Genomic DNA, 17,761 nt, shown 5'->3' with positions numbered 1-17,761 from the left:
ACCTAAATCCACTACTGAAGAATTCTCAATCTTGACTCTCAGCCTTAACTCCTCCTTTTCATAAGATCAGTAGACTGGCACCCAGAACAGGGCTGTAATTTGCCTCAGTCAATAAATCATAGAAATAATATCATATGTTTAACATCAAATCTTAATGAATTTTCATAATGGCCTGGTAGAGTGAGTGCTGTATTCCTGATATGCCCAAGATGGGGGCAGTCAGCAACAGAATGATACAAGTAGAGGTAGATTTTTTCTAGATTTTTTTTTTATCTCTTCGGTTGAATAAAATTTTAATATGTGCACACAAATATGTCTTACTGAGATTTATTTTAAACAAGACTTTTAATTACATATTGTCATACATTACTAAATTACTACATAACACCACTTTTCCTATAGATGTCCAGTAACTAGATTCTCAAGAACTACTTAGTACTGACAAAATGTGTATCTACATGTGCTTGTAGACAGTAAACTGTTGCAACTAGCTTTAAAGAAATTATAAAGAAACATTTCTCTGAATCCTGTCTATTCCATCGCCCTGTTGTTTTCACTGCTCTTAGTGTAGCTTGATCTGGCAGTGCATTTTAGAACTGCCAAATCTAATGTCTCTGAGCAAAGGACAGACTGTACCCACTGCCCTTTAATGGTAAAGAGAAGCTGCCCACACTGCAGCCCCCTCTGCACATCTCACCTCATGCTGGTGATGATAGCTGGAACCTTTACCTGGCAAGTGTCTCATCTTTTCCATCCATAACAGCTACCAGAGTTTCTTTTTTTTCTTTAAGGGGGGGGGAAACCCAGAAAAGCATCTCCTCTAAAAGGAAAGAGGAAGCCAGAAATTTGGTAGTGTCTTGGTCCTGCCCCATGATGCTTCTTCCTGCCTGTGAATTTCCACCTGCCCCTTCTGCATATATAAGGCAGCACACGTGGTATGCACTGTTTAGTCGCCTGCCTCTGTCCAAAGGATTAGTAGCAGTGGGGAGTGATGCTGTTTCTCCTTTCCTCTGCAGTTCACGGGAGGTGAAGGAGCTCTGGCTGGATTCATTTCTTGGGTAAGTACCGCCTTTGAAAAAATCTGTGGCATCATGGTTGAAATCAGTGGAGAGCTTCAGATGCAGCTGCACAGAGATGTACAAAAAAGTACATGGGGGAGAGGTGCACCCGCTAAGCATAGCTCATGGGCAGAGCTGACGGAGTTGCTCAGCCTCGGGTGTGCAGATTAATGACCATACATAGCTGTCACCACTTGCTCACTTTTTGCATGGATTAAAAATGGAAAGCTGCTTTTATTTTGTTTGAATCAGGAGGCAGATAGGGCAGCAGGGCTGAATGCCCTTCCAGAGAAGGGCTTTATAGTTTCCTTGTGTGGGAGATCTTGCAGGTTCAGGATCATACACGCTAGATTGGCTTGCAGAGGAGAAAGCCAAGAAGGGTGCAGTTTTACAAGACTCTTTGTCCATTCCCTGATTAACAAACAGGCAAACAAAAGGACTGAAGGAAACCAGACTGTCCAGAGCTCCTCCAATCAAACTCCTAATGAAAGTGTTAAGCAGCTGTAATACTGTGAGTATCTTAATTATTTCAGCTCTGTCAACATAGTGACTTTGAAAAGCTCTGATTTCCAAACCGTGGGATTCAGTTACTCAAAGTGTCTTTGTTTTCTTGCCTAGTCAAAGACACTAAATGCTGGAAACATGGAGAGTCTGATTGAGTGCCAGACAGAGGTAAGCAGCCCTTACATTTTCCTGGATCCTTTGTGGGTACTGGTGTGAGATACCTTAGCAAAGTGGGGATGACTCCTCCAGTAGCTGCTGGCTGCCTACCCTCACCCAGGAACGGGCAGAGCTCTTCAAAGGCAGCTCTGTGCCGCACTGAGCAGAGGGAGCAGGGCATTTCTGTGGGCAGTCTGTGCATTCCCCTGGCTCACCAGGAGTTTTGCTCAGGGATTTTGAAGGCTTCGAAGCCATCAAGGCTCCCCAGAGGAGTTTGGGAGGAAACTTCCAGTGCCGGGGAGGACACAAAAAAGGAGGCTGTGTCCAGCTATGGCTTCTCTGGATCAAAAGTGCAGCTTGACAGAGCTCAGGGTTGTCACCTGCCAGCATGACTGGGGTGTCTGGCTGCAGAGTTTAACACAGACCCCTCTACCAGGCAGTGAGGCAGTGTCAGTCCTGGGCTGAGGCATCTCTTTAGCAGGTGTTAGGTTTGTCTGGTTATTCCCCAGAGCCTCCCCAGATTTCTGAGGAGCTGCAGCAACTTGCTGGTGGCTCTCACTACTGCGGCAGCTCTGTAACGTAGCATACTTTTTGCAGGCTGATGCCAAGAAATGTCCTCTGTCAGTCCCAGCAGATACTGAAGACAGACTCTGCCTCTCCAATGGTGAGTTTCAAAAACAAACTGAGGAACTGCCTTCTTATATAACGTTTGCAAGCCGGCACTTGTGCAAAACCACCCGAAACTGCCTGCTCCCCCTCCTGGAGAGCAAGCCACTGTTCCCATCCAGGAGAGGGCTTAAGCCTTGGAATGCCACTCATTTGCAAGTTACTTCTTTCCTATATGCTCACTGGCAGAGTGCTGAGTGCCAGAGGTCTTGTATTCCCATTCCCTGGTAGCAATAGGAAGTAAATGCATTTCTTTCTCACTCAAGCATCGCCTTTGAGGTGTGGCAGTTCAAGTGAGTACTGAGTACTGTACCAGATGTTGCACACCACAGCAAATAAACCCCCTTGGCAGCAGCACCAGCCCTTGTTTTTTTCTCACCATGCAAAACCTCAGCAGCTGTAAACAACCCAGAGCAGACCATTAACAGGGCAGGGTCAGATTTGGAGCAGACAATCATATCAGACCAGTTTTGAGGAGTATCAGAAGCTAATATTTTAAATTACACTATAATGTTAGGTGACTTTCTCAAAATTTTTTAACCCCTACCTACCAAGAGCTTATGCTAAATCGCAAAGAGAGGTCCTGAGAATTTCTCATCTGGGTAAGACAACTTCATTTTGGAGTAGAAGGCATGACATTTATTGCAAATTTGCAGAAGGCAAATCCTTTAGAAATCTTTTTCACAAAAGGTTCCTTCTCTACTGTTTGTGAAAGGGGAAAAAAGGCACACCCCACCCCAATACAACTATCCTCTTAAAATTCCTGGCCCTCCTCTTGATGAAGCAGATGCAAAACCCATGCTAAGAGATTTCTAAGCGTGAAGCCAGTGAGCACTTACTCTGATGCTCCCATCCTCTGGAGCAAGTATGTTCCACTGGCTGGGGGGCAAGCACCAGCTCTAGGAGCATTGTCATTAGAGCTGGCTGCAGAGCTGGCAGAGCTGGAGCCACATGTTTTCCTATCAGGCTGTGAAAGAGGTCAAAAACTAGGAGCCCCTACTTCTACTCCTGCCCTTAGGCAGGGGCACAACCAGACCATGTAGTGAAAATTGTTGTCATTGCCAGCTGCTGAAGCGGTATATCTGCCTCAGAGTTATCAGAGAAACTACTGCAATATCAAAAATCTCTATAAATGTTCTGTGCCTTGTATGTTCCCACTCTCTAAGAAGAAACAGTGACTAGAATGTAAAAAGCACCCAACCCAAAACAGGAAAGGTGGTGGCCTTAGGGGTATGGCCACAGTTTTACAGTTTAGGCAGTTGTTTCCCTAGTAACCGCTTAGTTGTCTTTCAGTTTCCCCCAGTTTGGTTTGTTTCAACATACATCTCTGCACTGCACACAAATGAAAGACCACATAGTGCTCTGTTTTTTGGGTTTTTTTAAATTTTAAATTTATCTTTTGTTTCCCTTTTACTTGCAGCAGATGCAACAAAGAAAAGAAAGAAGGTGATATCACAATCATTTACTCTGAGACAAAGCCTTACCAAAAGAAATTCCTCAGGACAGCTAGACTTGGGTGGTAAAATCACTCTGTTTGGCCATCCTCTGGCACTTATCTGTGGGGAAGATGACACACTGCCCCAGCCAGTCCAGGTAAGGAGGTACCATTATAGTGGAACTGTTTACAAAGGCCTGAAGTGTCAGGACAAGGGGGAAATGGGTTCAAACTGACAGAGAGCAGGGTTAGATTGGACACTGGGAAGAAATTCTTGGCTGTGAGGGTAATGAGGTCAACCAGAGAAACTGTGGCTGCCCCATCCCTAGAAGTATTCCAGGCCAGGTTGGATGGGACTTGGAGCAACTGGGTCTAATGAAAGGTGTCCCTGCCTATGGCAGGGGGTTGGAATTAGATGATCTTTAAGGTCCCTTTCAGCCCAAACCATTCTATGATTCTGTGATACCTCTGACTTAAGTGTGAGGCAGGATACCCAGTACTTCTGCTGCATCATCCAAGAGATGATTCTGGTGTTTCCCAACACACACGCCCCTGATAAGCTCAGGGCCCATCCCAGATGTAGAAAGAGTCAGGTCTGAGGGTTTTGCCCAGCCTTCACTGGAAGTAACTTGGAATGTAGAGAACCCAGGACCAGGAATGAAAGATCTCCTTCTTAATATACTCATCTGTGATTTTAAATAAGTAATTTAAATAAATCTTTCAGCAGCATAAACTTCCAAGGATTTCTGTATTTCCATGAAAAACAAGTGTTCAGCTATGGACTGTCCCAAAAAATTACCTAAACAATAACTTCTGAATAAAAATGATCTTGTAACAGTTCTTCCACTGAACTGGCTTTCCCAATAGACATGCATTTGTCTCTGCTAAGTAAATATTTGCCTGGCTTGTGAGAGAGGGTATGTGAACTTAGATTTAAGCCATCCCTTGCTGCCTTCTAAAAGTAAGCAAGGATGGCTCCAGTGACGTTAGTGGAATTCATCAGTTCAAAAAGAAGGTGGATTAAGGGAAAATCAAGACTACTTCCCATGTAATGTACTTGGAACAAGAACTAGATACTGAACTAACCACAGTACAGTGTGCCTCCAGACAATTTTTTCTTCTATTTCTAAATACTCACCTGCTAACTTCCTTCATCCATGTAACTGTTCTTCCATTCCTGTCTGATTTTTTCCCTGCAGGATCTCCTAGCCATATTATATATGAAAGGACCTTCTACTGAAGGGATATTCAGAAAAACTGCCAATGAGAAAGCACGAAAGGAGTTGAAGGAGGACCTAAACAAAGGCGGGAATGTTGATCTGAAAAGCAAATCTGTGCACCTGCTGGCAGTGGTTTTGAAGGTGAGGAATTCTGAGCTACACTGGAGGAGGACACTGCTAATATGCACAGGACCAATCCAGTGCTCCGAGCTGATCTAGGTGGGACTCTTGGCTAAAGCCAGAACTAAGCCAGACTGAATTCTTCAAGCTTAGGGAAATTTGGCCTTTTATACCTGATTGTCAGTCCTACTTGTTAGGCTGCTGATTTCCTGAGGAAACTCACTTTGTCCTCCTGCTCAGCATCCTCCCAGTGAGCAATAGTGAGATTTGTGAGTGAAGGAAAAGCAACTGAAAGCTGGATCCGGTTACTACACAAGTGCAAGTGCACTTGTGCATTGTACTTCTCTGTCAGTGCTGATGGTCAGGTAGTTCAAGTCAACCTGCTAGAGCCCAGGTGACAGTAATACTCTCTCTGTGCTCGGGGATAGTGTCAAAACTTCATCTAAATCTCTTGGCCTTGCAGGACTTTCTCCGAAATATTCCCTCCAAACTCCTATCAGCTGACCTCTATGAGAAATGGATGCAAGCTCTAGAGAAGCCAAGCAAGCAAGAAAAAATTGAAGAATTGAAAGAGTAAGTTTTCAACCAGGAAATTTTGCAACCAGTGCCAATGTAATGGAGCAACTGGTAGAGGCCAACAGTGTCTTTCAAAATCAAGAGTCTCACTTAAAAGTCTGTCATTTGTATCAGCTTGCTATTGCTCTGTGGGGCTTGGTTTAGAGGGCTCCAGCAGCAGCACTTCCTGAAGTTACTTCAGATTGCTTTATGAAACCACCAACGCAGGAACAGGGCAGAGGCTGCAGTGCCTCAGCTAACACAGTCATGGTGCTGTGGGACAGGCACTGACGCGGAGCCTCCACATCTGCTGGGGGTGAGGTCGGGCACATGGAGACCACCACCATGTTTTGCTCTTCAGGAACAGTAGGTGTGGGGGCTGACTGGGAGAGCTTTGAAAGCCCCACAGCACAACCATAGGTGTTGGGAAGCCTCCAGTGACATCTCCTGATGTCACCTCATCTATTCCAGGACATGGACTTCTGCAATGCTGCCTTTCAGTCAAGACCTTGTAATTCAAGGTCTCATAATTAACCCCACACAGCTGCAGATGGGGATTTCTGAAAGATACAGAGAGCACACACATGCCTCTTTCTGGAGGAAGTGGTGTCGCTCTAAGTTTAATGGAGACTTGCTCAAATCAAGAAGCAGAGGCCACTGCACCATCAACTAAGGTGACATTTTATTTGTGTTCCCACAGGGTGGCTGACAAGCTGCCGAGACCAAACCTCGTCTTGCTCAAGCTCTTGCTCTCTCTGCTCCACCGCATCAGCCAAAATGCTGAGACCAACAGGATGGACTCCAGCAACCTGGCCATCTGCATTGGCCCAAATATGCTGAGCCCAGGCACGGACAGCACGCTCCCGCTGGAAGTGCAGAAGGAGATGAATGACAAGGTGCGCTGGACTCACTGAGCAGCCGCTCCCTTGGGGCAATTGAGAGCCATCCTAGGGATCCATCCCACTGCCACTGCAGCAGCTGAACAGAGCAGCCCCCCTGGGCCTTGGGGGTGCTGAGCAAAAGCAGCAGCTGCCCTGCAGCCCCCAAAGTCACAGCACAGCTCCTGCAGACTTTGCATGTGGAGGGCAAGGGGCACCCGTGGCCATTGTCACCCCTGGGCCCTCGGGCAGAGAGGCCAAAGCTGTGGCTGATGGTGTTTTGTCTGTATTGTTTGCAGCATCAGGCCTTATCCCCCATGGTGGACTCACCCTTAGACCTCTTAGACCTCACCCTTAGCCAGGATTTTGGCAGAAGCCAACCTGCTTTGTGCTGTCCTTCCTGCAAAGATAGCAGGCAGGGTGAGGAAAAAATTTTCAATCTGTCTTGACTGAAATGGGCTGTTTTCTGTGTGCAGGTGACAGTGCTGGTGGAGTTCCTCATAAACAACTGCATGGAAATATTTGAGGGGGACGTTTCCTTCCCTGCCTGTGCCTTGGCTGAGGAGTCACCAGAGCACACAGACAGCTCCACAGGTATGAGAAGGGACTGGGGATGTCACCAACTGGGGCTGCTGGGCCAAATTATTGAATTTGATATGTGAATATATCTGTGGAAACACAGAGGGTTCAAGATTGTTGAAGCCCTCTTCTGAACTCTCTCTGTGTAGTTCTCTTTCATCCTCAGCTCGTCAGTGAAAACTAATATCTGCTTTCTCCCCACAGAACAACTCTGTGCAGCTCATCAGAATGACTCTGCCTATGACAGCCCAGATCCTGAAGCAGAAGGCAGCCCCTGTACCCCTGAAATGGAGCAGGCCAAAGGGAGGAGTGCTACTGTGAGCAGAAAATATCCAACAAATATCTCTGCCCCCTCCCTGACTAATTTCAGAAATGACATCAGCACAATGGACAGGAGGTACTCAGAGTCAGACCTGTCCTTCCAGAACTGCCTTGATGACACCATAAGGAAACAAAGGCTAAATAAAAGTGAGGACAATTTTCCAGTTCAGCAGAAACTGCTATGGATGGAGGCACTGGAGGAACGTCTTGCAGGCTTACCTTCACAATTATCAACTGACTCTCTACCCAAAACATCCTCCAGTTGCTCCCTGGAGAGCTCTGATGGCTCAGTTTTCACCAGCTCCCCCGTAGTTTCCCCCTCTAGTCCCAAAAAAACCTTTTTAAATAGGCCTCAGTCCTTTTCTACCAAGGCCACTGAAGATGGCAGTACACCTAGCAGAGAGATCAAAAAACATTCCATGTCATTCTCTTTTGCAAACCGCAGGAAAACACTAATAAAAACCCAGAGTTGGGGGCCTGGAAAACCCATGTTTTTTCAGAGGGACAGTTTCACAAAGAAAGAAGATCAGTTCTCCTGTAGAATTGTCCAGGAGGGCAGTTGTAATGATGACAAACAATTGCCTGTGGAATATCAGCAAAGGCCCCGTCTCAGGTCAGTTGATGAAGTGTTCAGAGAGATAGACCAGAAAAACCCTAGAAGACCACCCTCTTATGAAGAGGCTGTTAAAAACTGCCAGGCTGCTAAAGTTCCCTCTCAAAATCTCACGGTTCAGACTCTGAGATTAGCGGCGTCAAACCAGGATGTTTTGCTGCCTTATCCATGCAGCCACAGTGCACAGGACACTGCATATATGGATCTGAGGGATCTACGCAGTGCCAGAGTTTCTGCAACAAAGGATTCTTACCTGGAAACTGAAACCTTCAGCATCTCTGTAGGAGTAAACTCCCGTGTAAATTTACCCGTGACCCCAGGAGTCTACCGGATGAGAGCCATGTCTGAGTCCTGTCAAAAGAACAAACTCGAATATGTGGCTCAGAGGTGCAGCCAGCCGGTTTTTGAGGTAGAGCAGATCCAGTATGCTAAGGAGTCCTATGTATAAAAAGCCTGTCCTTCCTCTTTTCACTGTACAAAGTAAATATTGTAAAAATAGACATCTTACTAATCATTTGTAGGATTGTATTTCAAGAGACAAAGAATAAGCTAGCTCTGCATGAACATTTTTTCTGAAGTGTCAGTCAGCTTGACATGTCACATCCTTTCGCCACAAGAGTTGTTGCTGGTGAAGACCTGTGTATCATTATGTAAAAATATAAGTTAGTATGCTGTACATAACCTGTTGTGTGGGAATAGTTAGCAGATGATAAACAGTGTTGTGTTTGTTTTCTTCAAATGACAATTACAAGGTTGGCAGGTCCAGAACCTGTCTCACCTTCTTGTTTTCTGTATGGTCACAGACGCTGTATCATTTTTCATGTGTGTATGTTGCCAGGTTGATGCAGTGCTTTGCTGATTTTTTGCATTAAATGTGGGTTGGCAGTTACCTTAATGGGGGAAGAGCTATTCTGTCATCTAGGTCACTTCAGCACTCTTCCATAAACCCCCTGTACCTGCTGCCGTTCCATCTTCCTGCTTGCTGGTGATAAGAATGATCTGACCACTATGCAGCATAGTGCTGTACACTGAGCCTGGGGTTAGAGCCCTATGAGGTCATCATGGGAAAGTATGACGTAACCCTCATGTGTCCTGAGGTACTTTTAGACTAAATAAACTGGACGGGCAAAGAAAGGAAAAGCAAGAAAGAAAGCAAGAAAGAAAAAAGAAAAAACAAACAAAAACTCCTACCAGGAAATATTCTGGATTCCAGCTTTAAATAGTTATAGTTAATTGAAAAAAAAAAAAGACAAAAAAGAAAATAGTAGGTGGTGTTCTTATAAACTTGTAAAAATGACTGGAAGTGCAATGTGCTTTTATGGGTCAGCATAGCCTTAAACCAGAAGCAGGGAGACATTTTTCTCCTGTGTAACTTCACTACAATAAAACATTTTTCTGCATGAATGCTTAAGTGTCCATTGTCTGATTTTAAAATATCCAGGCCCTACTTGTACTGTACCTCCTTTTCTGCAGGTACTGCATGTCTGCTTGAATGATGCAGCATAGCTGAGTAGCAGGAAGCAAAGTAAATGACCAGCAGTATCACTGCTATTGTTGTAAGAGGCTGCAGGCTACAAATCCCTCTCTGACAGGAAAACAACTTATACTACCATGTAATAGCAGCTAAGCTGCAAAGAGGTGATGATGCTCCAAAAGTGAAACACATAAAAAATGGCATACCATCTTCTCAGGAATTACATTTTCCAGGTGTAGGTGTTCCCAGAACACAGAGAAGAGGGAAGGTGGCTGCCTGACCTGATAGAAGAAATTATGAGAAGGACCATATTGGTAGGCTGCAACTAGAGAAAACATCACTTCTCTCAGCCACCTGAACAGTGGCACTCTGCTTCCAAGCAAGCTGAATGAGAGGGCTCTGATGCAAAAGGTGTTTACCTTTTTCTAGAATCTGCATCTCCTGGGTCACAGAACCAGTGAGGCTTGAGATGCTCCTGTCCAACCCTACTGCCCAAGCAGGGTCAGATAAAACAGGTTGTCCAGGATTGTGTCCAGACAGTTTTTGAATGTTTCCACAGATGAAGGCTCTACAACATCTCTGGGCAATCTATTCCTGTGTTTGAACAGACTCACAGAGAAAAAGTGTCTCCTTGAATTCAGATGGAATTTGATTGTATTTCAATTTGTGCCTATTGCTTCTTGTTCTGTGTTAAGTGGAATTATATTTTTCTTGTGTAAAAAACACAGGCGTCTTACTCACGTGGCACAAGAAGTATGAAGAGATAGTCCATGTGCAGTGAAAAGGCTCAGAAGCCACAAAACAGAAAACACAAACCTTGAAATGTAATCAAAACCCAATACAGCTCCTTCTTTGTTAAGTGACTCGTTCTTTTTTGACTGTGAGAAGACTAAGTCTCCCAAGGAGATGCCTGCTCTGTAACCACACCAGAAAACCCAGGGTGAATAAGCCCAGTCACTTCACCAGAGATGAGGAAAGTCTCTAGGTCTAAGGTGTCCTAAGGCATATATGACAATCCCACTCAGAAAGCTTACCTGGGCTTAAATATTCAGTATAGATGAGTCTAAATCTTCCAGCTTCTGGATAAGAAGGACCATTTGGAAAAAAACACCTTCAGTTGGTGAAGGAAAAAGAAGAGAGAGAAGCTCTACAAATTGTAAACAAAAAAGGACTAAGGTGAAGGAGTTGTATAGAAGAGTGGCCTAGCCCCCTCATCCTGCTCTTGCATTTCTTGAGGTGCAGGGAACACCATGATTAAAGAAAATGTGAATGCAAACAGACCCCAAAAGATACTTACCTCCTCATTGACAGATAACTTTTGACTTCCTTCATCCCTTCAGACTTGACTGTTTAGTCAGCATTATTTTCATGTCATGTCTCTCCACAGAAGTGATTTTTCTTCTATACAGGCAGATAAGAGACCTCAAAAGACTAGAATGACACAGGAAGTAGAGAACTTTGCTTTAGCACTTACTTATCTGCCTTTGGTTCAAAAAACCATTTAATCTCATGCTACCAGTCCACCCTACCACATCCTAGGATCCAGACCAACTATTCAGGACTCCAAGAGTAAGGTCTTTTAACTCCTATATCCAACAAGTGGGTTATCTGTTTTGCCAGTACCGTGCCAAAGCTGCCTTTGACTCCTCAGCCAGAAAGATCAAACACCCATTTACAACTGGGTCAACTGGAGATGGATTTTGGAAGAAGAGTTGAATGATGGCAGCCAGCCTCCCACTCTCCACAAGTTTCTCCATCATCAGCATTGCACCACTTGCTTCACACACAGAATTTTCTAATTAAATTTCATGAAGACACTCCAAATGTGAATTTGGAGGTAGGACTGGAAGAGGGGAAAAAAGCATTATTAAAGCAGGAAATCCAAGCCATTGCTTTGTAAGGCAATGCTGGAATTAAGGCTGGTGATGCAGCTTGAATTCAGTCCCTTATGTTTGCATCCCACTGCTGTCTTCAAACACATGGTGCACTCTGTTCTTCCCCACAGGATTTTTCCTTACCTGCACTGGTAAGGAAAAAGGTTGTCCAGCAAAGGAGAAAATTTTAATTCTGTCATTTCCCAGTAAAGTTTGCCTAGCAGACATCCAGGTTTTGGACATATAGCTATGTCTCATTTGCTAGGATTTGAAAGAACAAACAGAAGACCAAAGGAGTTCCTCATGGAGTACCTATTTCCATGTTGGGCACCCGGAAGTTGCAAACTTGTTCCCTGCCACTTGAATTAGGATGGCAACTTAACAGAAAAGGGATGATGGTATCAACTCTATGTCCAAACATTGGTGAGGATTGAGAGAAACATCATGCCTGCAGGTTTCACAAACATTCAGACTGCAGGAATTCAAATATTCAGGTGCAGAATGCATATGTAGACACATATATTTATCTGTATGCAAGACTTATATTTATGTAAGCTTGTGCTTTATCTTCTGCACAGTCTGCAGAAAATGAGGCATAGGCTCTCTGTGTACCATTTCTCTGGATTCTTGGGACTGAATTGAGTGCAGGTAGAACACAGTTGTCTGAAATAAGGTTTCCCTTCAAGTCATTTGGATATCTTAGGACCACAGGAATTTCCTAAGGCATCAAAAGTGGATACAAATCCTGATACTTAGGTTGTAAAATCCTTTCCCAAAGTCTTCTCTGTCTGTGATGTCAGCTTAGACTCCCACCTCACACATACATGATACATTTAGATACCTTGAATGTAGGCCTCTATAATCTAGGGCTGGCATTTTTACTGCCACCAGAGCAATAGTAACATTTGGGATTTTAGGCACCATCTAAGCCTTCAAAAGAAGCCTTCTTGAACTTAGGCTCTCATGCTTACCCCCCACCCCAGAGTTTGGTGCTTTCTGCTCCATCCCGCCATAGAAAACTCTGACTCAGACCTTTATCTCTTCCATCCCTACCCCTTATCTCTGCCTCATTTTCATTCCCTCTCCATTCCCAGCCTCCATTCCTGACCTCATCCAGCTATTTCTCTTTTAATTGAACAAGCTCCAACCTTTGATTTGCTCTCAAAGTCACAATTTCATTTCCTCTCCATCCCTCGACCCACTTTTCTCAGTCAGCCAGTTTCAGTTTACCCCTTCCAATTCTCCCATTTTCCTGTCTTACCTGCGCTGGTTGTTGCAATAAGTCCCATCAAAACTCATCTAGCCTCAGTCCCACCCACATGCTCTGCCTTGTTTTAGTCTCTGTAAATACAGAGAATCAGAATGAGAGAAGGAAAATCCCAGGAAGCTACAAGAAAAAAAAATATAGAATTCATAAAGTCCAGTGATGACCTCAATTCACAGCTGTAACCATAGAAAGCCTCAGAATGAACCTTCCATGGCTAGAGGTCCTTGAATTTTTGGGATTTCAGCAAGTGGTCTGCAATCTCTTGTTGTATGGAAATATGGGCTGTCAGCTAGGATGGAAAGACATTTGGAACTAGGTTAAGGTGAAATAATGAGTCAAAATAATCTGTTGCCCCTATGCTTCATGAAAGCAATGCATCATCTATGATGTAAGGGATATTTTCAGTAATTTGCTCATATTCTCTGAGAAGAGGCATTGTTGGGAATTTTTTTTCTGTCTCTGCAAATAAGGTCTTGGGGGAGAAGCCCTCTCAGCTGTCTGACCTCTTCTCAGAGCTATTATCTGAAGGGCACTTATTCCTGGGAACTGTGAAAACTAAAGACATAATGAATTCACACCTGAGGAAGAACAACTTCTAGTCACTTAGCAATGATGCACAAGAGAATTGTTACTGCCATGGTCACTTTCTGTGATAGCTGCCTTGACATAACCCAAGAACCAGTGGTTCTGCTCCAGACAGTCACAGAACAGAACCACTGCTCTACACAAGATCTTTCTTCTGTCTCTTCCTCCCATGATCACTACCTGTGTACCCCAGGCACAAGATGCCACACTGATGTAATGTTTGCTGGTACAAACCCATGGTAAAAATATTAGTGAACAGAATTACACCAGCCTTGTTGCCCACACTTTGTATTTCATATTTACCTCCTTACAACATGGACAGCCGGCTTTTCCTTTTGTGTGTGTGCATTTGGCTCTTCAGAGTTCCTTACACTGTATCCGGTTTGATGAAATAGGATCTGAAATCTTCTTCTTTGGGCATCATGTAACTGACGGACAAGACTGCATACCCTGCATTGACAGGTAGCAGTAGGGAATGCATCCTGTTGAGCACCCAGAACTCTGTTGCTTTTGAAACTGAACCACTCCATAGGATGTGACTGTGGTCCACAATTCTGACACTTACAATAAAGCCAAGAACTGCTAATACTGATGTTAAAAGCTAATAATAAAATTACTGCTTCATAGCTCAGTTCCGTATTGTAGGGAACTCTACACAGTTTTTATGTATGGTTCCTCTTATAATATTACTATCAAATGTCTCCAATTACAGCATGAAGAAGTATCACAGCTGATAAAACCCCCATCTGTGTTGCTTTTTATCTGGGAATAGGAGTTCTTATTTCTGTACTGACTGTTCTGGTTTTGGTGCTGATACATCACAGGAGACCAGGTGGTTTGCTGCAGCACCACACCAGATTATTCCATAAACTGCAAGTGACAATTTCAGCTTCCCATTGTACCCTGGCAGGTCTCTTAACCTGAGAAGAAAATATTACTTTTTATTACAGTGAGGCCACTTGGCTATCACAAGGGTGAACTCTGAACAAACAAGAACATGATGCTACTCTGGTAGCAATGTGGCAGACCACAGTTAGTGTGGCTATTGTGTGTTTCCAGGAGGACAATTTCTGACTACAGGAAAAGGAAACCCACCTTCAGTAGGCTTTCTGGTTACATTTTTCTCTGAATTTTGTTAGCAGTCACTCCTTATCACATGTGTCATCAGAACAGAGTGAAAACTTCAGAGGACCTTCTGAAAGCTAAAAATGCAGAAGAGGGAGCAATTTTTAAATAAAAAATCTGACAAGATAGAGAAAAAGATCCATGGGAAAAGGGATCTTTCCCAACTGTTGGAGAAGTGATGTAATCCTCATATGGACAGCTCACTATCATATAGGTAGCTGTCTGCAGGTCTTGTGGATGCTAGGTAAAAAATTGCTTTTTCTGTCTCTCTGTTATTCAGGAATGCTAATTATCTTATAATTTTTTTTTACTATAAATACATTGTTTTTATTGTTTTAATCAGTCTTTATCATTCACTGTGATAAATACAACAATTTAAATCTCACTTCTAAGTGAAACCCATTCCAAGTTCTACCTTTTCTTCTACAAAGGGAGAGGAAAGCAGATTATTTTCTGTTTCTAACCTGAGGTGGCAGCCCATAAGTCTGAACAAATGGTTCACAAATTCTAAACACGGCTGACTCCATTGAGCTCTGCTTCCTCTGCTAGGTAATAATATGAAAAGGTTTCTATGAAGGGTTTCACACTTTCTAAACAAAACATGCTCTTCAGCCAACAAGTCTATTTACAGAACTGATCCAACGGCCGCTCAAAACTCTTCCTTCCTACAACCCACAAACCTCCCACCAATTTCCTTGACAAATGCAACAGTTCATGTTCAAGCCCTGCAACTTCAGTATCCCACAGGTTATGCTGAAAATTATAAAACTGTATTTAAAAAAAATAAATTTGAAGCCAAATCCAAGCAGTTTCCAAGTCAGGTGATCAGAGAAGATGTTCTTATAACACATTAGGGATTTTTCTGTTTTTCCACATGCTTGCTGCACAGTCTTGGGCCATGCAAATCTCTCCACCATAAAGATTTAGCAAGTGCACCTGTGCAGCTGTGCCTGTGATTCACCTACTGGATTTCTTCAGCACAACTGGTGACCAGGTGAGAAAGCAACCACAGTAGCATTCAACAACTTTGCAGTGCTGTACTCTGAGGAGTACACCCATCTTGTGAGCTACAGACACCATGGCATTTGAGAAGTCCTTGGGTGTGAGAAAGAGCAGAGAAGCCACTATTTCTCCACAGGTCATCAGGAGGATGATTTTGAGATTAAGACCAGAGACTCATAGTCAGGAAGTTCAACATCTGGATCTGCTTTTTCCAAAAGACCTCCTACCCAGTGCAGTTTTCGAACTGTGCAGTTTATCTCAAATTAAGCATGGGTGATACTGATCTGCCTCCCAGAGATGTTATAAAGGGCAACTTATATCAAGATGAAAAACCACTGAGACTGCCGTGAAGGAGCAACAGAAGCCGATCTGTCTTGTTTCTTACTCTTCAAGTTTAGTGCAGTTGTACCATTGCCCTCAATACAGGGAGATGCAAAACAAGGAGGCAGCGCTTCCTGAGGTGAAAAGATGGGCAAGGAGAGGCCTGTTAAAGGCAGGAAGAGGTAAGAAGTGGCTGGAGCAGGATAGCAGCACACAATCTATTTGAATTTAAATAGGAAGGTCACCAACAATTGATTTTCCATTTGATAGTCTAATGAATGATAGTTTAAAATTCAGTGTGCTCCACTCTCTAAGGTACTTTATCACCCTTTCATAATTTTTCTAGTCACTCTCTCTGAAAGCACATGGTGGCAAAGAATGCAGCCTGAAGAGCAGGCACACTGAAAAACAAAGCTTGTGGGGAACATGGAGGAAGGGCAACCTAGGGAAAATGGTGCTGAGAGTCAGAGGGTGAAGTGTAGGGGAAACAGCCTTGTAAATTTTGGCTGTAAACCATGATTAATAAGTTCTGTTTTTTCACTTATGTTGGAGAAATTAAGGTCTTGAGAACTGAAACTTTCCAGTCCTGCCAAACCCCACAAAATCAGAACCAGAGTCAAGAGGAAGCTGTGCCGCTACACAGAAAAGGAAGCTGAATAATTTGGGTTGAAGATATGAGTGAGAGGATCTCCTTTCTTTTCTATTAATGTTTATGTATCATTATTAACAACCCTTATTAAAAAAGTATTGATGGCACCAGCAGAACTCAAGTTTAGGTCCGGTATTTATTTTTCCTTCTGTGTCTCTCATCTGTCAAAACTCCCAAGATGGCACATTATAATTTTTTTAAGCTGAGTATTTCCCTGTTGGGACCAGGCCTGTTTATTTCTGATGCAGTGAGCTCAGCACCCCTGAACAGCAGCAAAGACACCATCAGCAGGATGGCAGACATCAGTGATATAATACTGACACAGTATTTACTAATTCTCTTTGATCATGTCACTGCAGCAAGTTGAAACAGGTTTCAGGGCACTTCTATTAATTGTTCTCCCACAGAATCAGGACAAACAGTACACACACACACCCCACTTGGGTTCTGTGATTTTTTCATCTTTGCAGTCACACTGACAGCTCTCCATGTCAGTGTTCTTTGTATTTCCATCAGACATCTCAGGGCCTTGATTAGCAGCGGCATGATGGTTTCTGGGATTTTCAAGTCTATTTCAAGCATCTCCATCCCTGGAGATTTTCAAAAGCTGGCAGGAGAAGGCCCTGACCAATCTGATCTATCTTTAAATTTGTCCTGGCTTAGGCAAGAGGGTTAAACTAGAGACCTCGAGAGTCCTTTTCAGTTTAGATTGCTCTGTGATTTTTGATGTCTACTTGAAAGCAATGGCATTTTGGCCTCAATCAGAGTTGCTTCCAAGACTGGGAGATCCACGCCTTTAACCGTAGGCTCAAGGGGGTAAGACTCACAGATTAAAGTTCCATTTCAGGACCATGGAGAACCAAATCTAGCCCAAAGTTCATATAATTACACGGTTTTACAGCAGGGAAGCATTCCTGTGATTTTATAAGCAGCCATGGTCCCCCTCCAGACAGAAGACAATGCTCTAGCATTGTCTCCCTGTCCTTTTGGACAATTAAGCATTATGCCTAGATCCATAAACCTCCTTCATTTCTTAATTATGAAATGCTGCAGAAAGTTAAGGAGGTGGAAACTGGACTCAGCTAGTCTGCTCAGCATTGTATTGTGTAATGAATTTGGCAGAAGGTCTCCCAGTCTAGCAACATCCAAGCTAGGGCCCCAGGAAGACCCAGGCTCAGCACTGCAGATCCCTCATATTGTATTTCAAGGTGTCATTCACTAGTTACAGATGCATCCCAAGTACTGCAGGAAAGAGTGGGTGTGCATCTTCTGTTACTACACACTGACACCTTCACATTTGCTTTGCTGTGAATAAACTTGTTTCACATCCAAAAAAAGAAAGCCAAGGGCATGCCATAA

The 17,761-nt window shown here is 43.7% G+C and overlaps 1 protein-coding gene across 2 annotated transcripts; it reads left to right on the top strand.

The window, feature by feature from the left end:
- The first annotated feature begins 989 nt into the window (after nucleotides 1–989).
- Nucleotides 990–9,509, top strand: TAGAP (T cell activation RhoGTPase activating protein). 2 transcript variants are annotated; one of them, XM_066545703.1, is made up of 10 exons: nucleotides 990–1,058; nucleotides 1,485–1,569; nucleotides 1,677–1,730; nucleotides 2,316–2,382; nucleotides 3,805–3,977; nucleotides 5,019–5,180; nucleotides 5,623–5,732; nucleotides 6,415–6,610; nucleotides 7,069–7,186; nucleotides 7,376–9,509. In XM_066545703.1, the coding sequence occupies exons 2-10, from the start codon at nucleotides 1,543–1,545 to the stop codon at nucleotides 8,551–8,553; spliced, it is 2,085 nt and encodes a 694-aa protein (XP_066401800.1). In that variant the 5' UTR covers nucleotides 990–1,058; nucleotides 1,485–1,542; the 3' UTR covers nucleotides 8,554–9,509. The 2 variants fall into 2 exon arrangements, with proteins under 2 accessions (XP_066401800.1, XP_066401801.1); XM_066545704.1 differs by lacking the exons at nucleotides 7,069–7,186; nucleotides 7,376–9,509 and having other exon boundaries at nucleotides 6,415–6,628.
- The last annotated feature ends 8,252 nt before the right edge of the window (nucleotides 9,510–17,761 follow it).

This window comes from Molothrus aeneus, chromosome 3 (assembly GCF_037042795.1).
Source record: "Molothrus aeneus isolate 106 chromosome 3, BPBGC_Maene_1.0, whole genome shotgun sequence".
Classification (NCBI taxonomy): domain Eukaryota; kingdom Metazoa; phylum Chordata; class Aves; order Passeriformes; family Icteridae; genus Molothrus; species Molothrus aeneus.
The sequence above is the reverse complement of the archived record's forward strand: the minus strand, read 5'-3'. Positions and strand labels throughout refer to the sequence as shown.

What these genes read in the sequence shown, in the direction of transcription:
- TAGAP (XM_066545703.1), top strand. Translation starts at nt 1,543, where the DNA reads ATGAAAGTGTTAAGCAGCTGTAATACT. An exon ending in TGCTGGCAGTGGTTTTGAAG is followed by an intron (nt 5,181 to 5,622) that starts GTGAGGAATTCT and finishes TTGGCCTTGCAG; the next exon opens with GACTTTCTCCGAAATATTCC. An exon ending in GCACACAGACAGCTCCACAG is followed by an intron (nt 7,187 to 7,375) that starts GTATGAGAAGGG and finishes TTCTCCCCACAG; the next exon opens with AACAACTCTGTGCAGCTCAT.